Source organism: Columba livia, chromosome 4 (assembly GCF_036013475.1).
Source record: "Columba livia isolate bColLiv1 breed racing homer chromosome 4, bColLiv1.pat.W.v2, whole genome shotgun sequence".
NCBI classification, from domain to species: Eukaryota; Metazoa; Chordata; class Aves; order Columbiformes; family Columbidae; genus Columba; species Columba livia.
Window position 1 is genome coordinate 38,926,152 of NC_088605.1, and position 26,145 is coordinate 38,952,296.

Here is a 26,145-nt window from a genome sequence, read left to right on the forward strand (position 1 = left end):
TGCCATGGTGGAGAACAAAAAGCCCCTGCAATTCTCAGCACCCCTCTGTGAGGGCTGGCACCCCACCAGCCTGTGCCAGACACCGGCTGCCGAGCTCGCTGGGGACACAGCGCTGGAGGAAAGAGACACAAGGAAACCAAAAATAAAGAAAGGGCCACTGGGGCTGGAGACAGAGGGTGAGGTAGAGTCAGTATAGAAAGGGATATTCAGTATAGAAAGAGATATTGAGGGCAAGAGGCTAGGGGCAGAGTAGAGAAAGGGGAAAGGAAGTAAGATGTGGAATTGCTGCTTCGCACTTTGCTTTCTCACATTGCAGGCACTCCTGCCCTTCAATGCATTTTCCTATAAACTCCCTCGCTTTTCACACCTTAAAGACATGTTCCTACAGCAGCCTTCTCCTACCTCCTCTTGAATTGCATTTCCCTATCAAAATTCCTTAAAACTTTTGATTCCTTCAAGTCCCAGTTTGCTTCCCAGTCTCTACTCTGAATCAGCATCATGAAGGAGAAAATTTCCTCCTGTTCCTGAATGTTTCCAGTGACTGAAAACATAATACATGAAGTTATGGAGGGAGAGGAAAAAAAAATCACCAGCAACACACCAGCATTGTTAGAACTGGCTTTTCTCAAATTGCAGCAGGACATTTGCTGAAGAAAACTATCCCTCACACATTTCACTTCATAAACAAAACTGTCACTTCACTATACTACCGTCCAAACAGGGCTCTCCCAATATGTTCTGGAAACACAGGTACTCCCTGGAGAATACAAGAGAACCTAAATGGGCAGCAAGGGAATAAACCTACTACACTTTTATTATATCTTCTGATTAAACCTTCAAATTATTCATACCAAAACTTATTTGCTGTTAACTGAAAAAGGATCCAAATTCAGAGCATCAGCACAATATGATCTCATTCCCTCCTCTAAGTTTTATCCCTGCTTACAGCCAGGATCCTTCTGATTTCCATGCGCACCAGGCTCCCAGTCTCCTCCCGCAGCAGAGTGCTGCCCTGGAATGCTGAGTTACCCCAGAGGCATTAGGATAATCTTGTTTAAGGCACAGACTGCTGTGGCAAGGATCCACGCTGGAAAATAATTTCTGTAGAAGAGCAGAGCCTGTGCCAGGCATTTTGTCACCCTGAAAAGGCAAGGATGTCCTGTTCTGACAGCAGCTGCCTGTAGCTACGTCCTCCCTCCCCTTTTAAGTTGCCATGCCCATAACAGCAGCAGGAAAAAAAAACATCCTGCCTGACTTTTCTAATCTGAAACAGAGGTAGAGGTACAACTGTGCATCCTGCTCTCTGCTGCCCCAGCTGCCCTTTTCCAGGAGAGAGGGGGGGCTACCCTGCTGGATAGGGCCATCATGAGTATGTAGGTGAGCTCAGTTTCAAGAGGTTTGCTTATAAGCATCTGTGCCCCCTGCCTACTCTCCTTGCTGAGGCAGCAGAAGATGTGACATGCACCTCTTCAGACACCTAAGTTTACTTCTGGTATATTGGCCTGAATGATAAATCAAACCGGACAAGCACCAAGACACCCAACTGCAAATTGAGGCAAATGAGCAGAGGCACTTTTTTGCACTCCTAACAAACCTCTGTACTGTAATAGAAGCACCCCAACAGATAAATACTTACAAAGCAACACCAGAATCAAAACCATACAGACCAGCAAGCGTAAAAATTGCAGTTCAACAGCTAAGATGCAACCATATTTCTCTATCCAATTAGCAAAATAGAATGGCCATAACAGAATGAGGTCACACGCTTTACCCCCACAACTATTTACTCATTAATATATAATACTTCAATTCAATTTAAGAACCCCATTATGTGTTTTTGTGATACCCAATCATTTTATTAGCTGTATTAGTCTAAAATAACTTCATCTGAAATACTGTCCAATGTAGTGCTTTAGGTCTTGATTAAATGTTTGGTCACTAAGGAACACAATGCATGGCATCATTGTATGCTGTATTAGCAGTTGGTTAAAAGTAATTACAGTTTCTTTATTATTTTTGTTTAAAAAAAAAAATGGAAGAATCCCAAAATCAGGAATTAAAGGATTGCAGGAAATTTTTGGTAAGGTCTGTTCTTCCCATACAAAGCAGAATAAGGCATCTGTCCAGCAACCACGTTCTTCTGCCTGTGCAACACTGTCGGCTCACTCCTTCCCACTCCCCACAGCCTGCTCATGCTCTGCAGCAAGACAGAGTTATTCCACGGCGTGTTTCCTCTTCCTCCATTCTGGATGTTATGCTTTGCTCTCTGAGGTTGTTCTCCTCACTGAATCCTGGATGAACTTATCATTTCCTGCTGAAAAGATGGGCTCATTTTTTCTGCCCTGGTCTAGGTTGGCAGTGACTGAAAGAGACAGCTCTAGAAGCCCATCCTCTGGCCCCTCACTGGAGAAGAGAGCAGTCAGTCACAGGCAGAAGTCAGGACAAACAAAGGGCTGTTTGTAGAGCACCTCCCGTCATCCCTCCCTCTTTCTTGTCCCAGCAAGCTCTCACTCTCTCTGGGTACATCTAAAAAGGCAGAGCTGTCAAGAAAGTGAAAGGGAGCGAAGCAGAAGAGAAAGGTATGTCTTGCTCTGGAAATTATCCTTGCACACTTGTTCTGTTGATGCTAGTTACAGAGTATAGAATTAGAAATATATACGGGATTGTGCAGGACAAGATTTGGAAGATGCAGATACATCACATGCAAGTGACCTTATTCAAGACATACACTCACACCATCCAGCTAAAGATAATCATTTTACTATCTTGCTCTTCGTCAACGTTGGATGCTACATATTAACATCTGAAGTCACTAAACATACTATATATTGCCTTCCAGTGCTTGATAATATCACAAAATTGGAAAGAAGTGTGTTCACAATTAATTGCTGTCTTCAAGAAAACCAAATAGGTCTTAATGAGAACTCAGTTTCTGGGAAGAATCATGGTATTGATGGTAATTACAAAGCAGTTAATTCACTGAACTCATTCTCAGTGGACTAGCTGCTGTCCTTACAATACACCAACTGTTCAGGCAAAATAGATTTGAATGGATTTTTTTTTTTGTATGGAAAAAACCTTATTCGTAATAATATCAGTTATGCAGCTCTTGTGTAATGATTTCTTATGAATGCACTGATAAACCTAACTATTACACACTAACACAACTAAGCATTCTACAGGTGTTTCCAAAACAGAAACTTGACAAACAAACAATAAAATACATTTTATTTTGAATAGTTCTTGAACTCAATGCGTATTAAGCAGCAAATATATATCAAACTTGTTTCCTTTTAAGTGCAACTTAACCCAGCACATGCCACTGGGACAGAAAGCAAAAGATCATACAACCAAAGTGTATCATTTAATGTATTCCTTGTTTTCAAGATTAGGCAATTGGACATGAGGCCTGCTTAATTACCCTGAATGATGTATTAAATGGTTGATAGACCAAATTGTAAATATTTAATCTTTTCCCAAACATGCAGGATCTCTAGAGGTGCTGAAATACACATTTCATGCAATTTCTCAGTTTTCTCTATTTCTATCCCCTATTTCTAACACCTGAACTTCTACTAATATCACGTGACCTTTAAAGGGCATCACTTCTCATGAAATATTACCCTGTTGTTCTCCGTCAACGAGACTGAAATTTGGAGTTTTCTTTTTGGTCTTTTCTGACTGCCTCTGCATTTAGCAGATCCAAAGACTATATGGTGCCAAATTGCCTGGCAGGATAGTTGAAAAACCCTCAGCTGAATGAGCAGGGACAGCACTGACCCCAGACTCACTGTGCATATTCCCAAACCAACCATTTTCCTTTACATAGAACTCCAGATTATTTCAAAGCATTTGTTATGCCAGCTCCACTTGGTCTCAAACTTTACTTATATCATGTCAAAGAAGCCACAGTGATTCATTGAAAAAACACCATGCAAATGCAAAAAGCTCATTTAAACTATTTTTAGATGAGTTTAGTCCCGCTAGAATTTGAAATTATATGATTTCTATAGAGCAACCTGGTCAGACTTAGCATGGTTGGCATTGTTACCTTTTTAGAAGGTTTTATAAAATAATGTAAGAGGGTGCTTATTCACAATGGGTTGAGTCACCTTAGTGATCAGAAAAATTAATCACATTTCCCTGATTTGTTTTATGAGAAAAGACTCTTTCATTAGTATGTAAAAGCAAAGAAGGTCTTTGACATGTATTTTGAAATAAACATGCATATACTAGGCTCTGTTCTTTACCTAGGCAATCAGTGACACACCATCATCTGTGCAACCTTATTCAGGAAAAGAAGTTGCAGCAGTTTGTCAGAAAAAGACACTGTATCTGAGAGGTTTACTGAATTGATCAGCATCAATACTGTACAGGGAGCTGATGAGACACTTCAGGTCCTTGGCAATCTTTCATCTGCAAATAGGGAACATCCTCTCACAGGAAAGGAATAACCTTTTGAAGAAAGGTCTTTTGACCAAAAGTTTCCTTTTGGTTACGATCTAGGGAAAAAACAACCACCACCACCACCACCACCACCACACAAACAAGCAAAAAAATTCCAACAAAAAACCCAAAATATTTAAGCAGAAATAAAATTATAGTAAAATAAATATTTTTCTTACTGAATAATAACAATGCTGAGCATTGTAAGATGCATAACTGACCTGTCAGTGAAGCTGTCTATGCATAGTTCATCAGCATATTGACTTTGCTAATATTGATTTTGGCAGTCGTCTACGTAAGGCTTCTCAATTATGCATTATAGCAATATCCTGCTACATTTCAAGGCAAGTAGTGAGTTAGTTACCTCAAATAGTAGGTTGCAACTTTTGAATCCAGCAGTTTGACAGTCTATAGAGAATCTGCCCTTTCTCAGGACAGAATTAGTTCCTATGAATTTTGAGCAGACAGGCAGCTGGCAACAGATTCAAATGAGCATTCTGGCTGAAGTCCAGGTATGGAAAGATCACACAAATTATTAGGAATTTAAAAAAAAGTACACAAGAGTAAGATATGATGAATGCCCGATCCTCACAGGCAGAAATTACAGAATAATCCAGTCACAGGAAACAAAGGCATAAAGCCCCTGTTTCCTAAATGTCTCTTTCATGGAAATTTTCTTCCATTAAATACACAAATAATTAAGCTTAATTATATGAACAAAAGAATGTTAAATTGTATTTCTTGACATTGGTATTTATCAAGGTATGGTATAAACAAACCTGTTCTCTTTGAGCATTAGACTTCTCTGAGCAGAACCCTCATAACTGCAGCGTTTATACTCCTACAAAATAAAGCCATTATTATAATAACACAGATTCTTTACTTTAGTCTAAAAAACAACAGCGGGTAAAGTTGGAACAATGTTTGCTTCATTTGAGAAGTAGTTCTGAGGTGTAAAACGAATGAAGACAGTATGTTATTCAATATTGCACTCTAAGGTAATTAAAAAATAGATCCCCAAGGCTCCATTACTAGTAGTTTATATGAGTCTCCTGCTCAAAAGTTCACATACAAGTTCATTGAAAATAAGAGGAATCATTCAATGAATTTTCCATCTCCAATAGGAGTTTAAAAATACACAAGAGCTTATTTTCACTTCAGTCATGTTCTTTGATATAATGTCCACATTTTAATAGTTTATTTAGCTACTGGTATTCAAAAAACAAATTTGCACTAAATCTTATAGAAAAATATAATCAAAGAGCATCAATATGTAGTACTTTACCCCTAATATGGATCCAAATCCCCAGATTTTCTTATAGTCTCTGGTATGTCATTCATTGGTTGAAAAAATGGAAAATCAGAAAGATAGCTATGGTGGTGACATAACTATCCAGGAAAAATTACTACAAAATACAGTAAACTTATACATTTAGTAGCTTACTGTTCATTTCTCAATGGTGACCTCAAGAGTTTTACAAAGTAATCCAAGTAGGACTCTATTAGTTGGCTTCCATAGCTGGCATGCTGTTTTTGGTGTTTTTTTTTTTTTCTTATCGAGGTAATAGCTCTGCCACCCAAACGTGGCTTTGATCAGACATTGCCTTATGCCTAGTTAATTTTGGGTTAGTCTAGAGCCCTCTATTCTGGAGCCGCACAAGACTAGAACCAGCCCATGGCAATGTGGTGTCAGGAGACTGAATCTAAAGTGCTAACACGATGAAGGGCAGCAAAGTCTTCCTCAAGAGGCACTCAGGAAGAGCTCACTGGGTAGAGCTGGCCATTGCTTTAAGTTAGTTTTCAGTGCAGAATTCCTATTTAAATTCAATAAGGTATCAGACCCCCTCCATTCAAGCATGAGAAAGGTGAAAAACACTCTCTCACCTAATATCAATAAAGTCTAGGTTGAAATATTGTTCAAAATGCTAATTTAAAAGTAAATGCAAGTTCAAGGGTCTTATCCAAAGTTTTGTGGCATGGTCAGTCACTGTGCAAAGCAGCGCCGAATAGCAGAGCTAGCATCAAATGCAGATGACAGAAAGCCTAGTTACCAGTGGCAGAGGCTTGCAAGGATTTGTCCCATATTTTAGAAAGCAGCATCAATTAAACCATAATGACCTCCTGTAGCAAGACTAGGCTAAGCAGTCTGCAGTTCTAAAAAAAAAAAATTAGAAAAGAGAAAATTGTTAGCAGTGCTGTATTGCAGTATCACACCAGAGCCGGCTCTCCTGACAGGGGCACCTGGCAGCACCGCTGAGAGCTGCAGCCTCCTTTGCTGTTTAATGCTTCAGTTTCTCGAGCACTCCATTACAGAGGATTCAATCAGCAGTTTTTCCACAACTTCGATGGGAAAAAATACTATTAATTTTGTGTGACTCCTGTTTTGACAGGCAAAATGGCCAGGAAGGCAAGGAAACACACCTGGACATTCTGCCCCGGTTTGGTAGCAATCGATACATTCACTTACACCACAGAGAGAACATTGCCAGCTCAAAGCAATTTTCTCAAGGTGAGAGGCCAAAGAAACAACTAAATTGCCAGCAACAGAAGCCTCAATTCGCACTGAAAGGATTCCCAAGGTTGTGCAGAAAGTAATGAATATAAATTCTGCTACAATATTATTTACCTCCTAGGAGAAAACACTCTTCAGCACTCAGGCTCAAACCTCCAAAAGTTCACAGGAAAGAAAAATGCAAGCCAGAAAGAAAATTGAGGAAAAAGATCTGTTGAATGGCTATAGCTGTGTCACGTACCTCATTCTTCTTTAAAACTCTGCTGCAGGAAGCTTCGCAAAAAATGAAGATGGTCTCGGTGCTGCTTCTGCTGAGCACCCTCCTGGGTGCCCCCGCGATGCCTTCCCGGCGTCCCTCATGTTACAAGAGGGCCCTCAAAGGCCACAACTGTCACAACATCCCTGAAGGCACCGAGAACCTTCGACTAATCGATGAAGGTTTGCAAGACCACTTTTGGGAAGGGAAGGGCTGCGAGGTGATCTGTTACTGCAGCTGGAATGAATTGCTCTGCTGCCCCAAGTAAGACCTGCTCCTTTCATACACACTTGTACACTTCTGTACGAGCATCCATTATAGTTCCATTGTTTTACAGTTTCCACTGCAGGAAATAAGCTATCATTTTAAAATAAATGCATCACTTCAGATGGTTTGAAACTATATCGAGATATAGCAGATTACCTGATCTGCTGCCAGTTTTCAGCTTTTGTTTTTCAGGGACTCACCTAGGACATGCACAGCATGTTTTGCAAACCTGCATATCCTATTACAGGGGAATTCAGCATTTAAATCACCCAACTTTTAATTTAGATTAAGTGTGAGAACTACATCAAATCCTTATTCACAGCAATGAAGATGTTTTCAGGACCATAAAAAAACCCATTTGATTTCTGTTCCACAGTAAAGAACCGTATTGCTATTCTAAGGCATACGCAAATATGTCAGTTGAATAAATGATTCTGTAAAAACAGCTGTTTAAAGTAGGAAAGTAAACGGGAGAAACAGAGTTCACAAACGCCTGCAAGGGAGGGAAAAGATTTAGCCCTAGAATACTGACACATCTCTAGCTCGCTGGCACTGCTGACAAAGCTGAACAGTGAAGTTCTCACTGAACATCATTTTTTTTGTTTTGTTGTTTTACAGAAAGAATGTACATACCAACAAAATTAATACTGAGTTACTAAACCCTACAAGTCCATATGGATTTGAAGTAATAAAATGTATTAAGAGGTACTATTTAATTCAGCTTTCCAGTGAAATCTTTAATTCAGGAAATTTAGATTAAAAATATCAACATTTCAAAACTTACTAATACTTCAGGGACACCAAAATGTCATGGTATTATGCAGGCAAGCAAAACCGACTTTTTATGCATCCTTGTCTTACCACCCAGGTTTCTCAAGCCACCTAAAATCCAATAAAAGGCAACTTTTTGTAATCCCCATAGGGCACTAGATTTGAACCAAGTGGGAATGACTTCTAAAGCTAGAAACCTCACATTCAAACTGAGAGCAGGGTTTAAATAGGTGATATTTCACTCTCCCTAAAACCAGATACGATATACTCACCCCGAAGCACACTTTGGGTTTCCAGCTTCAACCTCTCAGCAGCCTAAGAAAGCCTCCTTGATACAAATACGTAAGGAGGTCTTCCTGTAACTGTCTTCAGGTACAGAAGACCAACTTTGCAGGTCTGCTCTCAGGACGAATTGCACTAAACAGTGCCAGGCACATACCGAAGCTCTTTATTTTTAAAAGATGATGTATTTGGTAAGTTTACTTTCTCCAAGCTAAAATAGGGGAGTGAAGTCCTAGCACTTCAGTCAGAGGCAGAAATGCAGTATCTTCATCCAGACCTGCTGTTGCATTTGAATTGCTGGAAAGGCACCCCTCAAACACAGTAATCCCACATTTATCCCACCATAAGCTAAAAAAAATGCACAATTGGAAATGCATGCCATGATAAAGTTCTGATAAACCAATGATCTAATTATTTGAATATCTGGTTGTATCTTTCAGGGATATTTTCTTTGGACCAAAGATATCTTTTGTGATCTCCTGCAACAGTCAGTGATGGACAGCAAGTCTGTGAAGACAACAGACATCATTTTACAATAATGTAATAATACTTTCAAGGAAGAAAACAAAACCACTACCAACTGAAAATCCCACCTTCCTTTCTGACCACAATACAGTGCCTCTTTTTATAATGTAGAAAAAAAATTCCTTTCTGTATGTTTTTAGTCTCGAATATGTGAGTTCTCCTTTCAAATTTGGTAGCTGACTTAATTTGCATAATGGTGTAAAAGACTGTACAAGCTTTTGATGCATCTCCCAGCAAAAAGCCTAACCCTTGCTACTCAGCACATTCTCAGCTAGTTTGGACAAAGAAACTTCAAGCCTAAGCCTTCACATCATTAGGAATGTGACTCTCTTAGCAAACTACCACTGTGCAGCTTCTTATTGCTCTATTGCCATCACACAGTTAATGCTGTTTAGAGCTGAAGCTACTCAGTCCCTGGCACTCCTGCTGACAGGCTCCCACATTAAGATGCCCGTAGGCATCTTAAAATACATGCACATGCAAAAGGCAAACTCCCATCATTTGTATTTTAAAATCTACCGGAAAAAGTCAAAACTCCCATTAGTACTAACACACACTTAAGTCTTAATTATGTCTAACTGGTCATCTGTATTAACTATGGAATTTGTAAAAACCTTAAATTGCTTAACACTGAACATTTAAAACACTAGAACAGATACAATAGTGTATATATATATTAGGGAAGACATCTAAAGAGGATGCGACTGATGCCAGGTCTGTTAAGGCAACATAAAAATCTGCACATAGGCAGCTTTTTCATCAAGCCTTGTTGGAAATACAGTACCCCAGAATGAAGTCAAAATGTTGGGATTATTTTTAGGCTAGCTCTGTAAGGAAATAGCTAGTGAAGTAAAGACAAAGAGGTATCTCAAAATATTAGAAGTAATCATCTTAATGTTTAAGACTTATCATGATCTAGGCTATATATATACACAGGCACCTCTCAATACTGATTGCAGTACAACAACAACAAAAAAAAAGCCAAAAATATATATGTCCCTTTGTAAGTTAAAGAAAAGTCATCTAACAAACCAGGCTTACAAACAGTAAGCCTGGCTTATTGCCTTACTTTTAAAGACTCTTTTAGCTAGCAAGTCAGTCACATGGAAGGTGTGTAGTACCGAAGCAACTATTTAGTCTTCCACTCAGAAATTGTCCTGTTCATCTAATTATCTTAACACCATTACATCACAAAAATTGCTACCACCAGCTTCCCAGACGTTTCACAGGCAGTACAAAATATCACCATAATTGTTTTTCTTCCTCTGTTAGTAATTGAGGGTTGGCTACTGGGGGAAAGGGGTGATTATACATAGCTAATAATAAATGTTTCAAGTAAATCTGTGTGTACTATTTTTGCCAAGTAATTCTTAGGCTACTGACTGTTAAACAAACAATTTGTGTCACCAGGCTTTTTAAGCCTGGTTTGTGTAATTATTCCTGAGTCATTCGGGCTTCCTACCAAATCACCAATTAAGGGTAAAAAAACTCCATAAATCTGGCAACCCACAGTCAAAATATCCAAAGTCAGCACTCTGCTAAGAAAACATATGGTATCAGCTCTGGTGCAAAATCTTCTATAAGCTTCTTGCAGTAACAAGGGCACATAACTTCTGTTAGTTATGCCATCCAGTTTCTACATGAATCATGGTGCATTTGCCTGGCATTCACAGCTTTCCAAAACAGCAGTAGCAACAAATTTAAGGTGGATGCAAATTTGGGTAGTAAAGTTAGTAGGTGGTTTTCAGTTATGTTCCTTCTACCACTCCTGGCTAAGAAAAATCTATAACACACTAGAGAAAAACTTTGCCACTTTCCACATGCAGCAGGACAGGGTCATTTAGGCTACTACTTTAAGACTGATTTCCCATAGAAACTTGCTTGTGTTTCTCTCCCTGCTCTCCTCCTCTCCCAAAGCTGCTTCTGCAGGTCCTACCAGGCCTCGATGAGAACATTCAGCCCAGCCACACACTCAAGAGACAAAAACTTTATCCTTTGGATGCCCTATCCACAGCCAGGTTCCCTGGCTGAATTTGTGCAAAGGATACTTAGCAAACAACTAGGCACTAACATTCTCTTCAAAGGAACACCCATTTAGCTGCCACTAGCTAGATATCACTGACTGTCTTGAACTCAGGCCAACGCCACAGGACTTTATTGCAGAAATACATCAGACACTGCAAGTGAGAGAAATCAGGCCACTGATTGCTACTGGGGAGGCAGCCAGTTTAAGGTTAGAGTTTATCATCATTCAGTTCTATGAAAGTATCACAGATCAAAAAAGCAAAGCGGAGCATCTTTGTTGCAGTGATACCAGCGAAGTAGCAGCCTTCAAAAAAATTTCACAAGATTAACATTGAGTAGATTAGACCACAGAAATACGGCCTTCTCATTTTTCCCAAATTAAGAAAAACCTTTTAAACATCTGATAAGGTTAGGAGTTGTAACAGATGCTAACTGAACAAGCTGAAGTCATGTCCCCCTCTGCTTTAAGATGAGAACTCCTCTTCTCTCTCCACCTTTTCTTCAGCTGACACGCACAGCTTAACGCGGAAAGAACTCATATTTCGTACACCACAACATTTAGACTGGAACAACAGTTAAACAACAGTACGCAAAGTCATTCATAATATTATCTTAATCAAACTTTACTAAGACATTCAATTAAAAGCAAAAGTATTGCTGGATATTTTTCTCATATGTTACCACAAGGTTTGGTTTGGTTGTTCTATTTATTTATTTTTAAACAGGCCTGAGCTAAGGCATGCAATGAAAAAAACCCAGTATGCCTATGAGGAGATACCATACTGACCCAGCACAGACTCTGGCTTCTATACCCCAATTAATTCCTTAGCCACAGTCTATGCAGATGAATGGAAAACTCAGCAGCTAAAGGATTTCTCACCGAGTGGAAGGATTTCTCAGCACAGTAAGCTGCAGCAGTCCTTTCATCTCTACTTATAGCTTTGAAATTAGAGAGCTGCATTTTTTTTTTTTGCCATTTTAATATAGAAGCAAGAAGGCCTCAGTGCTTCTCGGTACTTGGAAGCACATATCCCAGCAATGACAAGATGAGTAAACAAATCAGAAAAGCCCCCATCAATTCTTGTCTCTGAAAGGGAGTAAGAAAATGTTTTTCAGCCACTTCTGCCCAACTAACTGGAACTGTCATGTAGAGCCTTTTACCTTAGGAAAAAGAACCTATTGCCAAGTCTGCTGTCATAATGACAACTTGATGTACATTCATAAATATATCCTTGGCACACTTTAACTGAAAAATATTTTAATAATATTACATAATTAGTCAAAGTTTAGCTATTAGGTACAAGTAACTCACTAAATAAGTTACAGACACAGCCACTTAAGCAACAATATTAGTGATATTTATTTAAAATAATTTTGCTGAGGAAATTTGTTTTGTAAGAGATGGTTTTCAAACAAATCAGCAAGATTATGAAAAATAAAAGAGACAAACTCTCTGGGGAAAAAAATTACAAAGAAAGCTTTTGCATATCAACAAAAACCCTCAGTCTTTTGATTTGCAGCCTGAGCCTCAGTCCCAAACTTTTCAGTCTAATGAACCCCACTATCCATCTTTAGGTCTGGTTTGTTCTTGTCGTTCTTCACCGAGTAGATGAAATATGTTAAGGTGTCCTTCTCATTCACTGGAATTGTCCTAAAATGGCAGCCAATTATCTATAATGGAAGAATACAAGGAAATTATATAACCACTCTTATATGCAAAAACTAAGATTCAGATTTAAACTGACCACATTAAACAAACTTTAGAAGCTTGATCAAGAAGCTTACAAAAGAAACTAAAACCCACCCCTCTTCAAAAGTCTTTCATAGTCATAAAGAAGGGTAGAACAAGAACCATTTTATTGAGAACTATGAAGCAAATACAGCGGATTGTACCCTAATTTCCTAAATAAAAAGCCTAGAAAATTTTCAGGGGGACAAGGGGAAGAGTTCTCAAAACAAGCATAGGTGTATTGTTACACCTGTGTGGTCACAGCCTGACTATAAGGCAATGACTATAGAACATCAACAGAGCAACAGCGCAGAAATGAGAGGCTACTGCTCATCATTCAGGTTGGGGGGGAATGTGTATCTGTATCAAATCACATACAGAAACATTTAAGACAATACAAGATTCTTCAAGAATTATAACTGAACGTTCAGCTCTTTGAAACAGAGCTATCAATGATGAAAATTCACCATGCTGTAACCACTAAAATACAACAATCTCTAAACATTTCTTGAGTCACTTGGGTCATTCTGGAAGTCTTTTCCTTCATCAAAATAAACACCAACTTTAAAAGAAAGCACTCAAAATATTTTACCTGCCCAAGCCTATTCTCTGACTTTTTGCAGAATACTTTGGTAGTTTAAAATTAGGAAGAGGAAGAAAAATAGGACTGCTCATTTTACTGCTACAGAGTATAAATGTTTAGCATAATTAGCAAGTTAGAAAGCTTTCAAAACCCATCCTTGAAAAATTCACAGAGAAACAGTTTGACAGAATCCTTTAAAGTAGACTTCTAAGTAACAGCAAGAAGAATGTCTCTTGTACATTAGGACAGGTTACTAGGAATCACATCTGCTGTAAACTAAGTTCTGCAGCACTGGCTCACAAATACCTGCAGGTCAAACCAAGCATGTGACAGAAGCTTTGCCTATTCACATCAAGCAGCATTAAGAAGCATAGTGCAAACAGCTCCTGAGATGTACCTAAAATACTAATTTTGCAGAAAACAAAAAAACAAACAAACAAAAAGCTTGTGCTTTTTCAAATCACAGTCCTGCTAATTCAAGAGCTGGCTCCACCTCACCTCACATACACAAAACAGAAAACTGATTTTAAATTCTTACTCATAGCGGCAGCAGCACTATTCTTTTATAGCTGAGCCTTGAAACTCCCACACATTTAAAAGCCTTGCCTTTAATCCACACAGATTGAGAGACCAACAAAATGTCTGCACCAAAGTACAACTGAGCATTATCACTGCACAAAAGTGAAAAACCAGTAGCTGTATCTCCCTGTTAAGAGATCACCGGTTCTCCCACATATTTACATCAGCACGTTCTAACTGCATCTTTGCAGTGCAGAATAATTCCTTTAAAATCACACTCATGTGAAGCAAAGATGCTTACACACTGCTGTTCTCACACACAGCTTCAGCACTTTTAGAAATACTGATGAGAAAAAAAACCCTAATTTCATTAAGAAGTTTGATTTTTCTGGTGGCAGATCCCAGTAGTTTTACTGAACAGAACTAATTATCAACAGAAGCCTGTTTTGCATGTTCCCATACTTTACATATACAGAAGCATATCCTTTACAACAACTAGCTTTTTAAAGCACAGTCTCAACCTTGCTACAAGTACACCACGACCTTTCAGTTTCTAGTTCTTTTTAGCACGACACTTAGGGTGGGACTGATGTGGAGACTATAAATCCATGATTCTACGATATTCAGGGACACACAGATCATCTTACTGTTCCAGATCAACGCTTTGTATTTTTAAGCAGCATATACTCCTTTCAGAATTTGAGTCCCTCCTGTGGAAAGAACTTTTACTTTTGATTTACTTGGCTCAGGAGCTGAGGCCAATGAAGGAAGCTAGATAAGCAGTTCCCTTTTGTTCTCCTAAAATCCACATTACATATGCTCTTTATGCAAGGATCACATTGTACAGAAAACTACACACCATAGCAAGTTGCATTTTCTATTATGGAACAAATACTCATACTTACTTCAACAAGTTGTGCTTTGTTAAGTCCTGGTCTGGTTTGTAGCTTGAAGTGTCTTTTGTACCTTCGAAGTGTGTTTACTTGTAACTGATACAAATCAACCTAGAAGAAAGGAGGGAAAATGGAAGGAAAACAATCTAATGTAACTAAAAAGGATTCCATGTAACTAGAAAGGATTCAGTCTTCACTAGTTTACCTCTCAAAAACGTTTTGGAATATCAGAGTGTAAACCATCAGCTCAGCAGATCTCATTTTGACAAAAAAAAAACTCTACCTTGCACCTTCCAGCAGAAAGGAAAACAACTTGGCTCAGTTTAAGAGCACTTAATTGTTATCGAGCACAGCTCTGCCTCCCTTTAGTTGTGGACAATATCTGGAACTCATTATTGTACTTTAATCATTTCTGGGTTGTTTGTTCCTCAGTTCAAGCATGATAACACAAAGCCCAGTAACAACTTTCATAGAATATCTATGAAGATGCAGATTCAAAGAGGCCCCTATATTGTGATTTCGGTCAAATTTTACACAAGTTACAAGCAACATAGAGCACATCTGCAGCGCAAGAGAGCACATAGTAAAACCAGGAAAAAGTCTAGAGTGCAAAGCCTTCTTGGCTTGAGGAGAGAGAAGGAAACAGCTGCCCTTGTTCTCCAAACACATCCCTGCTACATAAGCACAGTGCAGGAGTTACGTGCACAGGCTAGTTGTCCAAAACTATTTTTCAGGGCGGGCTGACAGTTTAGAGAATTGCACAAGGTCTTCTGAGGGACAGAGATACACAACCATAACCCTGTACTCCCTCAGTTCTGAGTACCATGAACTCTGATCAATAGTGACTTCTCCCAGCAACAGCTTGCCCTCCCACCCTCCCTGACAATGTCAAAGAGCTGAATCAGACAACTGAGTGGGAAAGCAAGCTGAGAAAGCAGGCTGAATGAGAAATTCTGCTAGATCAGTTGCAATTACAGCAGTATTCTCCAAACTCACTGCATTGAAGATTGATTAAGGCATTCACTTCCACTTTAAATTCATTTAGTGGCCTCAGCTATAGAATATTTAAATGTCAGTGCTACTGCACACTTGGTAACTTGGCCAAACCTGATGTGCTGTCACCTTGCATGATAGAGGCTGGGTATTCTTTAGTACTCTGAAGTGTACAAAGCACAAATCCAAATTCCCAAGTCACAGTGGAGACTCTACACCCTAGATCATCATGTAGAGGAGTAGCAGTAGCTTTCCAGCAAGTCCCAGAAGCTACCAGTACTGCAGAAGCCTCTTCTCCTCCCATAGGAATCACTTCTGACAGGTAATAATGGTTATGACTGAGATGGAAAGAGGAGGGCCTTGCAAGTCTTCAGAAGAAGGATTTTTTTTTTTCCTTAGTAAACTGGATAGCTATTGAAAATAAAGAAGGTCAAGGGCCAACAGGTATCTAAGATATATAGTAATCACATGGGATGAACATATCACCATTGTCCAAATGGCCAGCCGAAACTCCTGAAAACTACTTCCCAGACAGTTTTCTTTCCTGTAGTAGTACCATTGAAAAAAAGCTTGCTTTCTTGTTCTAGAGATATCCATTGATTGTGACATATTTTATAAGTTTTTGCATAAGAAAACAGAACAGTCTTGCAGAAGAGCTGCAATTACCACTGTGCCAGGCAGCTACCTGAAGCCACGCAGGAAATGAGCTTTAGACAGAACCTTCAAATAAGTGATCCCAGATATTTAACAAACAACACAGCCCAGCAAACTACTCCAAATCCTCTAAAATCCTCTTAGCTAGAGCCTTCCGACCAGAGCCACGTGCCTTTAGGCACAGATTCTCATATGAAGTTTCATCACTTATGCTGCTGATATCTGCAGATGCTGGCCATAAGGATGTCACTAAATTAACACAGAGCAGTTTCTGAGGAACGCTTTAAAAATCCCTCTTAAGGGGGAGATCAGGCAGGCATGACAGCCTCTGCTCAAAATTAACACATTGAACAGCACCTGCTAAGCCAGGCTGTAGCAGAAATAACCAACAGCAGGAATAAAAGAGAGCCTCAAGTGCAGTCTCTCCCACTATACTATGAAAAAGGTTGAAAGCTGTAGTTCACTTTTACAATGGATGAGGTTTCACTCGTCTGCAGTGGAGAAAACAGGCTGGAAAAACACCATCCTTCTCCACTCTTTCCAGTACAGGTCCCTGAAAGTCTCTACCCCCGACAAAGGGTAAAAACAAAGAGCTACTATCATTAAACTTTCTGTGTTTAATGTGACTAAGGCAATGAAGTAACTGCAAGAGCACACATTTCACACAGAAGGAAAGGATTGGAAGGATGGGGCAGTGAAGCATTTATATCCCAAGCCCCCTGTGCAATTTCTTTCAACTTGGCAACTCCTGCAGAAAACAGATTTTGCTGATAGGTAGCAATATACCACTTCTAGCAGAACACTGGAAAGGAAGCACTAAGAAGGAGAAAGTTGAAAATAGCAGTTTTCTGAGAGAACTAGCAGACACTTAAAAATTATCTAGAGAGTTTTGTTCATTGTACTCTGCACAATTAATCCAGAAAATACACCACAAAATTCAATTAGTTTTTGTTAAGAACTGAGTGAATCAGAACCCTTCCCTTTCGCACATACCCCAAAATACTGAGAGCTGTAAGAGTGGGAAAGTGGTATGTGTGCAGCCTGGGCAGTCATTAACAACAAGCTTAGCACAACAATTAGAAAAAAAAAAAACAAAACAAACCAGCTACCTCTGGAGTGTCGATGTCTTGCACTGGTGAGTCACCATCATCATCGCTGCCTTTCCTCTTTCTTCTATTTCTCACACTCTGAATTAGGTTTTTGTGGAAGTCACAAATATATAGATGTCTTGCCTAGAAGAATAATACTGTGTCTTTCAATCAAATCCATGCAAGTATCTAGCAGACTTTATAAATGCACGTACAGAGACAACCCCCCCTGCAGCCACATTAACCGAGTTGAGGAAGCTTTTCTGCCAGATTTCTTCTAAATAAAGAATGCGTTGTGCTACAGATCACTGCCACCGGCTCGGCGCAGAGGACGCTTCAGTGCTGCGATCGACCGATTCAGTAGTAACAGGCTACAGAGACACACGAGTCCAACCCTCCCTCCAGCCGTTCGGAGATCGGAAAACAATCTTTCAGTTGTTCTTTCGAGGGCAAAAAGATGGCCCTCATTTCCCAGATATATCCCCACCCCCGCCCCCTTGGTTTATTCCACTACCTAGGCGAGGCCAAGCAACACACTTTTATCTTTCTTTTTAAAAAAGTTTCCCTTTGTACGAGCTGCACGCTTTGGCAGAACTCTTCGGCACGTACCAACCCCGATTTTCAGAGCTACGTGCTTTAAGGACAACGAAAGCAGGGAGCCGCATTTAGGGACCACGCCTGCAGGGGGAAGGGACCCCCGGGCCGGGGAATGTGGGGGTTCCCTGGGGGCACCCGGGGCTCCGGCCGAGGCGCGGAGCATTTCAAGCGCATTTTAAGCTGCTTTGCCCCCACGCTGGGAAATTTTCACGCAGTACCGGGCAAGAGCAAGCACTCCTCCGAAACGCTCGGGCGTTTCATCCAGCGAGAAGGCGTCCGAAGGGGAACCGGCAGCCGCCCCATTCGCCGGGGCTCCACTCCCCCTGCCCGGCCGTGCCGAGCCGAGCAGCGCGGCGCCTGATGGCTGCCGGGCGGATGGCGAGGGGAGACGTGCAACATTGCAACACGAGGCGGAGCAGCCGAGCGCTGCCCTCGCCAGGAACACACAAACTAGCGCGCCGGGAGCCATCCAAGCTCCGCTCCGGGAGAAGCGGCGCTTCCCCGCCACACGTCTTCCCCCTCCAGCAACACGGGGGGACACGCAGCTGCCGCTCCCGGCTCTTGGTGGGGTGAAAGGGAACCCCAGATGGAGGCAGGAGAGGCGTGTGCTTCCCCTCCACCCTCTCCCGCAGAGGGAAAGCGCTTTCAGGCCGTGCTGCTGCAGCGGCAGCCAAACTCCACCGTGCTACTGAGAAAGGGGGGTAAGGGGGAAACAACACTTCCTCGACTCAAAATAAAAACCCAAACCGCCCCCCCCAACCAACAAACCAAAACTTTATTAAAAGCCCCAGAACCAACCAAGCCATTGGGACAACCGGCTCGCAGCGAGCAGGGCTGGGGCCGAACACGCCGCCGCTGCCCAGGCACGCACCGCCGGGACCCGCCGGCCGCTTTGTCTGCCCGCCCCGCCAGCGGCGGTGGGGGGTGGCGGTGGCCCCGTGTGTGTCCTCCCCTCCCCGGACTTACGCTCTTGTCCAGCTCGATCTTCACCTTCTTCTGCGAGATGCTCTTCTGGATGCGCTTGCTGAAGCTGGCGTTGCCGGCGGCGCGGCCGCACCGCTCCCCCTCCTCCCGCAGGCAGCACAGCTGCCCAGCCCCGGGGCCGCCCGCACCCCCGGCAGCCACCGAGCCAGCGGCGGAGGCCAGAGCCAGCCCTGGCGGCGCTGGCGGCGGCGGCACCTCCACGGCGGAGCCCGCATTGCTCACCACCGCGGCGGTGGCGGCGGCCGGGTCCGCCCCGCGCTGGGTCACCTCCTCGGGGGCGAAGCCGTTCATGCCCGGCACCACCTCCGCGGGTGGCGGGGAGCCCGGGGGAGGGCGGCGGGATCCCGCCACGCACCAAACTTCCCCAGCGAGACGCCGCGGCCCGGCGGGGCGCTCCCCTGCTCCCTGCCCGCCTCCTCGCCGCGGCGGCACCGGGACGCAAGCCCGCGCTCAAGGGCGGCCAGCCCGCCCGCTGCGGGAAGGACTGTCCCCGCCGGCTGCGGCTGCCCGAACCCCGCGGCTACCGGAGCAGCAGCAGCGCCCCGCGGATCGCCCCACTTCCTCCTTCCCCCCCTGTCATGTGGAGACTCTTCAGCTGTTTCCTATGTAACAACAGCAACCAACCTGCCCGCCGCCCCGCCCCGCCCGGCCGCGCATGCCAGCTCCCCCGCCGCGGGGCGCCACGGGAAATGCGGTTCCTCCGCCGCCCACCCCTTCCCGGCCGGCGCGGCGGGAAAACTACAGCTCCCGAGGTGCAGCGCGGCGGCGGGAGCGCGGGCGGGGTTCGGTGTGCGGCTTTGCGGTGCACCGGCGGCCATGCTGTCCCGCCGTGGCGGCGGGAGCAGGCCCTGCTCTGTTCCGCCGCCGGGACGAGCGGGCCGCCCTGCGCTGCGCTCCGTTTTCCCCGCCGCCGGGAGGCCGGGCCCGCACACTTTTAAAAGGCCCCGTTCACTCCCCTCCCGGTTCCCTCTCGTCGCTCCTCCCCGGCGGCTCCCACGCTGCCTCCTACCCGCCCGCCTGCCCGCCGTGTTAATCCTCCCCCGCCCTGTACTTTTCTCGCTGTACTGTTCCAGCCTGAGACGCACGTCTCGGGCTACTCGTTTAAGATTTTCTACTAGTTGTTTGTTTCCCCCCCACCCCCTTCTGTATTCTGCTCCGGTCCTGCCCCTCGCAGCTTCCCTTCTCTCCCGCTCTTCCTCAGCCGTGGCTAGAGAGCGAGGGCGGTCGCTGTCCCGGGCGGCGAGACGGCGCTCCCCGGGTGCTACAGCGCTGCCTCCGGCTGCGGATCTCCGGACCGAGAACAACCGAAGCTCCGTCCTTTGTTAAAGCTGCTTTTAAAACACACTTATCAGCGGGTCGTCCTGCGTTCTTTTAGTAAAGGTCTTTGAAGACAAAGACGCCTTGCAGTGCTAGTTTCCAGTTTTGTTATTTAAAAGGGCTTGTTAAGGAAGGAGACTTGAACAACAAAAAAGACCGAGAGTGCAGAACTATATTCGCTAGTGGTTATCCGAGATCTTGCTGTGCACATGACTAGCTAAAGTAGATACTGTGAAAATACTTGATAAAAGCAAGTACTTTTAGTTCTGAGACTACAAAACTACGTAAGAGCTGCATTGGCATTAAACCATTTAACAATTCAGCCCTTGACAGCAGAGCGGCAGAAACAGAAAGCTCTGACCTACTATTTTCCTTTAACCACATTCAAAGCACGTGCAATGAAGGGTGAGGTTTTTGCTTTCGTTTTGAACTGCCGCGAATATTCCTTTAAATCTCAGAAACAGCATCCGAGTCGACCGTACTCAAAGCATAATGTGTTAACCACTGAAATATTTGACCGTATCGCTTGCCGTGCATTTCCAGCTTGCAGAAGGAGAGGAGTATCAGGGAGGCTGGTGAATGATTCGAGGAGACACATCCTGCGTAAGCCAAAGTTCTGCATAAGCCAGGGAACATGATTATAGCGCAGTTCGGTTTGCGCTGCAGATGGCTTTTTAATCGGATTGCATAACCTGGTATTAGAGAATAAGGGTCAGTCCCACTTCACGCTCCCTACAGCCGCAGTTGAATGAAGGATGCAGTAACTGAAGCTAGACTGAACGTAAAGTCACGGACTGCAGTTACCTAGAAAGCACGTTTCAGTGATTAGAGGGGTGAACTGGATAAGAGTTGGGAAAAAATACCAAACCCTGCATTGTTATCAGCCAAGCTGAAGACTGTGTGGAATGCCTGGGTTTAATTCTACGCTCTGCTGCTGTGCAATCTCAGACAACAGATGTTTAACTCACTTTTTGAGTTTCTTGCGATTTCACACTTTCAAAATAATGTTAAAGTAAAACAAACAAAACCACAATGATAGCAGGCCTTAAAGAAGAACATGGGAAGCACAAGTGGAAAAAAGTGGGATGAGGGTGAGTTCCAGGAATTCTTCAGTGGAAATCTGGGTCACAAATAGCATTTTCTAGACTCTTAGGCTATGTATTTTGAGGTCCCTTTTATTTCTTCAGATGGCTTTGGCCTGACTGTGAGCATAAAATTTATGAATCTGGGTCCAGCTGCTGTGATTTGGTACAATGGAAAGATCTTTTGTACATTTTAAATATGTTTCTGATCCTCTTTGTACAGATCGTGAGCTGTTAAAAGCCCGATTATGTTACCCAGCCATGCTTGCCAATATGTTAATTTCTAAGCAGAATTTCAAGTAGAGTAGTATCATAGTTTCATGATTAGATCATGATAAGACAGTATTGGGGCTGAGAAAGACAGTTCTGCTGCTGTCATAAGCTGCTCATTTTCACACCTGTGCCCTGTCCTTCTTTGCGCCTGTGAAAGCATTTCTGTGGCTGCATGGCAAACAGGATGGGGTTACAACTAGACCAATGACAAGAAAATCAGTGAAGTTTAACCCTGATTTGCTTTACCAGTCAGCTGTGTGATGTTCCAGCACACAGGAAGGTCCAGTGGAAGGGCAGGACCGTGTGACCAGTGCAGGGGGATGACCACCTGGTTTGGTATGAACACCTGCTCATAGCAACAAAGAAATCATGTCACTTTTAATCTTGTATCATATGTGAGATAAAAAAAATACAAAGCACTGCAGCTACACGGGCTTTTCAGGCGGTATGAAGCTTACTGCAAGATGGATTTGCAAACTTTCACAAAGCTTGGGACCTAGGAAATAAAAAACAACAACAACAAAAACTCATTGTAGAGGGATTCTGCTAGATGGTATGTCATCTAAAATTATGATTTTATAGCATAAGCTTCAGTAGTGGTTAGTAGAAGTATTCACATATAACTAAAGCAGATTTTAACAGAAAAACAGATGGTATTGCAACAATATACTGATCGGAGTAAAACTTCAGAAATTAAATCAGTTCAAAGGAAAAGTCAGCTCCAAACCAGTAACTCTTTGCATGAGACTTCGCCAGCACTTATGGGCCATGCACACAAGCAGATCTGAATTATTTGGAAGGCAGCAGTAATCTACATCCATCACGGGTGCCAAAAGCACAGCATGGGTGACTGGTAAGTGGCACGCAGAAGGAGCAGGAGCTACAGCATCTTGACAAGTGTGCCTGAATTCGCAGCTCCTGGGCTCTGCAATCAGCGGGACTCAGTGGCCTCTCCCAGTGCAGGTGGGAGCTGAGCAGCTTGTGCCTCTCTGAGATGCCGTATGTCCCAGCTCCCATTAGCTTTTGACTGATGTGTTTTGTAATTTGAGGGAAAAAAAAAGATAACTGGATGCATCACCTTGGTTATATTGCAAGCATACTGTAAATGTGTTATTAGTAGTTAATCCTAGAAAGAAAATGTGGCTTGTAACTGTGTATATATTTTCATGTGATGAGGTTCAACTGGGCATAATTATTCTCTTCCCCAACAGGTACCATTCACCTGAAGTGTACATGTACATTAGTGCACTTGTGTGCAGTACCTGAAATGATCCTGCTGGCCAATGGAACAATAAGGAAAACTATGGGTATGCATTTTTCACAGGAAATACACATTTTCTTTGTTTTGGATTGCAACTATTTACATGAAAAGTAGATTAAAACACTTTAAAAATTCCACAAATTCCAGCACATGCCTTGGTTGTTTTGATAAGAGAAACCTACTCAATAGGCATTCACTGGCTATGACACAGAACAGTGACCAAATCTCTCCTTCCTTATCAGAAACAAGCTCCATTCTTTTAATTGCTCTCTCTCTGATTTTTTAATCTCTGATTTTCCCTTCCCATTCCAACACCAACTAACTGTGCTACTGCCTCTTGCTCTGCCTCCAGTTTATTGTCCAAACGTGTTAAAGCATAGAGTCCAAAGCACAGGAATACTGGGAGTTACCTACAAACTGTATGTATGTATGTATGTATGTATTTATTTATTTATTTATTACTTCTTTATATGTTTACATTAAGATAGTTAAGTAACTTTGGATAGTTAATTGTATGACAAACCTCAATTTCTATTAGCACACATAGAGCTTATTGTATATGATTCAAATAATACAGTAAGATAAAAAGTCATACCTTTAACCAAAATAGTGATATTGGTGCAAAACGGGTATTTCCAGGTCTTTGAGTAATCCAGCTGAGGCCAAGGTTCCCTTTTTAAGTGTTCTGCCTCGTACAGTGGAAACTCAGGGTGTATGAAAGAGCTTATGTAACACAGGCTTTTATTAAAAAAGATTTAAAGCGGTAAACAGTGTCCAAAAATAAACATTGTATTTTAAGAATAATCTAGGTGTTACAGGATTAAAACTGATAAGCCTGTGTACTGTAAAAGCTTTAAAGATTTGTAATACATGCCCCTTCATGGTTTGTGCCAATTCACTTTCGTAATAAGCCATTAGTTAAAGGAGGCATCAAAGGACCTTCTGTTAGAGGGCTTCATTCGTACGTGCAAAAATCCAGAAATGTTGGTACAGAAACTGTAGATGCCCTTGTTGAATGTACGTGACTAATTGTTGGAGGATTTAAACAATGAAGTACGATACCGACTCATGGTTGATAAAGCAACAGTAAATGCAGTGTAAGGGAGATACCTCAAACACGACAACTGCATGGAAGCGAACAGAGAAGCCAATCTCCAGCTTTGCACTGAGGTGCTATTGCGGTGTAACCCCAGCCTGCAATCACAGCCACGACGGCCACTCGTTCACCTCCCCCATCTCCAAGTAGAGGAGAGAATTGAAAGGGAAGGGAGAAAGTTCTGGGCTGAGATAAAAACAGTTTAAAATAACAAAATCATACTAATGTACTACTACTAATACATATAAAATGGAAAACAAACAAACAAACATGATATTCAGTGCAGTTCCTCACGAACTCCGTCTGCACTGAGCAGCCAGTCCTGGGAAGAGAAAGAGCACCCTGGTCCCAATCTCCCTGATCCCGGGGAGAGAGCGAAAAATACCCAAAAGGCAGAAAGGCCCAAAGAAAACTGCAAAAAGGCAGAATGGCGAAAGGTCGAAATAACTCCCCAAAGGAACTCAAATGAAACAGAGCAGAACCAGAACAGATCTGCTGAGCTGGAAAATCCAACTCTTATTAAATACAAAGTATGACACTAATGGTATGGAATATTCTTATGGATCAGCCTGTATGTCAGTCAAGGTCTGTCTGCCCAGAAAGACCTCAGTCTCCCAGACAATGGCTATGATATCAGCAAGTTCTTACATTCTCTTCATTCCAACTCAAAACCACTGGGAAGTTAGTTGAAGAAAAACATTGTCCTGGGGTGTTATATTATTCTTCTCCTAGATGTCATCCTTGTGGGTCCCCTCCAACTCAGGACATTCTTTGATTCTCAAACGAAATCCAAATGACGACTGTACTAGCTGCAAAAAAAGGAATTTCCAACTGCATGACAAAAATTAACTCAATTTCAGTTAAACCAGCACAGGTGCCGAGTAGGTTTCAACGCCACTTCTCCTCACAAGACCCCATTCAGCCACATTAGAGTCGCACATCCATCTGCTTGCTTCAGAGTCACTGCTTCACCAATCATTTCTCCATCCAAGTTGCCTGGATTAATATTTTGTCTCATATTCTATTAGATCTCACCATCAGAAAGAGACCAAACAAAATCACCATTAGTGCTTTTCTGAAATGTAATGCAACTATCTGGAGCATACAGTGAAAAAGTATCACCCCCAGAGGTTTTGTTTAATAACGCAATACAAATTTAGTTGTAGTGTATTGCTTAAGAGTTACTTTTTAATCTCTCAAAAAGAAACAAAAAGCTTGCTCAGCTATTTTATTTTATTTTATTTTACTATTATTAGTAAGAGAAACATTGTCATATCTTTTCAGCAAATTTTGCTGGTCTCAAATGCACTCTTCATGCCACCAAAAGCACTGTATACTCTTTGCTACAGTCCTAGATCTTGTGAACCACTGTTTTCTGCTTATAGGAATACAGATTTGACACTGTATTTAACCCCTTGCTTTTTTGCGTACTACACCATCTTTGCAGTTTTGTCAGAGGATTCGACAAACTACAGTGCTCCTTTACACCATCATGTCCTCTTCTGATATAGATTCATTTTACAGAAAGAAAAATGGGAAACGTCTGTAGCTCAGACACCTCTTTCAGTGCCCCTGTCTTTGCAGGACAGTTACAAGCATCTCGAGGTCTGACTTTGCTCTTGTTGAAGTTAACAGCAGGTTTTAAGTGCCCCTTAGGAGAGAATGAACGCTTATCCTCCAGCGAACTCAAGTATAATGATAGTTTTGAACTGCAGTTGGTTTTTGCGCATGTTACTTGACAGTAAACCCTTACATGTGAAATACTATGGAAAAAGGATCAGATAAAATGTTTTGCAATTTTTTTTCCAAAAATGGCCATCAGCCAGAATGTACCAGGTTTCCTACTTTTGGATAGTACCTACTGCTATCATTCATTCAATATAAAGCAGCAGATCAAAAGCATTGCTTCTTCATTAGCTATTGGAATTCATCTTTAATGCTCCTCAAACCTCAACTCCCTCACTTGAAAGATATCGTTAGAGTCTCAGCCTT

General features: G+C 42.3%; 2 protein-coding genes across 3 annotated transcripts; one reads left to right on the forward strand and one right to left on the reverse strand.

Moving 5' to 3' along the window:
• The first annotated feature begins 2,377 nt into the window (after nucleotides 1–2,377).
• On the forward strand, nucleotides 2,378–10,399 carry SCRG1 (stimulator of chondrogenesis 1). 2 transcript variants are annotated; one of them, XM_005510907.3, is made up of 3 exons: nucleotides 2,378–2,579; nucleotides 7,228–7,478; nucleotides 8,975–10,399. In XM_005510907.3, exons 2-3 carry the CDS (start codon nucleotides 7,243–7,245, stop codon nucleotides 9,027–9,029), a joined length of 291 nt encoding a protein of 96 aa, XP_005510964.1. In that variant the 5' UTR covers nucleotides 2,378–2,579; nucleotides 7,228–7,242; the 3' UTR covers nucleotides 9,030–10,399. The 2 variants fall into 2 exon arrangements, with proteins under 2 accessions (XP_005510964.1, XP_064917410.1); XM_065061338.1 differs by lacking the exon at nucleotides 2,378–2,579 and adding an exon at nucleotides 6,607–6,955.
• A 2,021-nt stretch (nucleotides 10,400–12,420) lies between these two features.
• SAP30 (Sin3A associated protein 30) lies at nucleotides 12,421–19,788 on the reverse strand. Its single transcript, XM_065061336.1, has 4 exons — nucleotides 19,107–19,788; nucleotides 17,565–17,687; nucleotides 14,821–14,919; nucleotides 12,421–12,755 (listed from the first exon to the last, which is right to left on the reverse strand). The coding sequence occupies exons 1-4, from the start codon at nucleotides 19,413–19,415 to the stop codon at nucleotides 12,633–12,635; spliced, it is 654 nt and encodes a 217-aa protein (XP_064917408.1). The 5' UTR covers nucleotides 19,416–19,788; the 3' UTR covers nucleotides 12,421–12,632.
• Between the last annotated feature and the right edge of the window lie 6,357 nt (nucleotides 19,789–26,145).

Bases quoted from the DNA above. Each gene is read 5' to 3' on its own strand.
- SAP30 (XM_065061336.1), bottom strand. From the start codon at position 19,415: ATGAACGGCTTCGCCCCCGAGGAGGTGACCCAGCGCGGGGCGGACCCG. The intron at 17,688-19,106 runs GTAAGTCCGGGG...TTATTCTTCTAG, and splicing joins AGATCGAGCTGGACAAGAGC to GCAAGACATCTATATATTTG. The intron at 12,756-14,820 runs GTAAGTATGAGT...CTTCCATTATAG, and splicing joins ACAAAGCACAACTTGTTGAA to ATAATTGGCTGCCATTTTAG.
- SCRG1 (XM_065061338.1), top strand. From the start codon at position 6,842: ATGGCCAGGAAGGCAAGGAAACACACCTGGACATTCTGCCCCGGTTTG. The intron at 6,956-7,227 runs GTGAGAGGCCAA...ACTCTGCTGCAG, and splicing joins CTCAAAGCAATTTTCTCAAG to GAAGCTTCGCAAAAAATGAA. The intron at 7,479-8,974 runs GTAAGACCTGCT...TGTATCTTTCAG, and splicing joins GAATTGCTCTGCTGCCCCAA to GGATATTTTCTTTGGACCAA.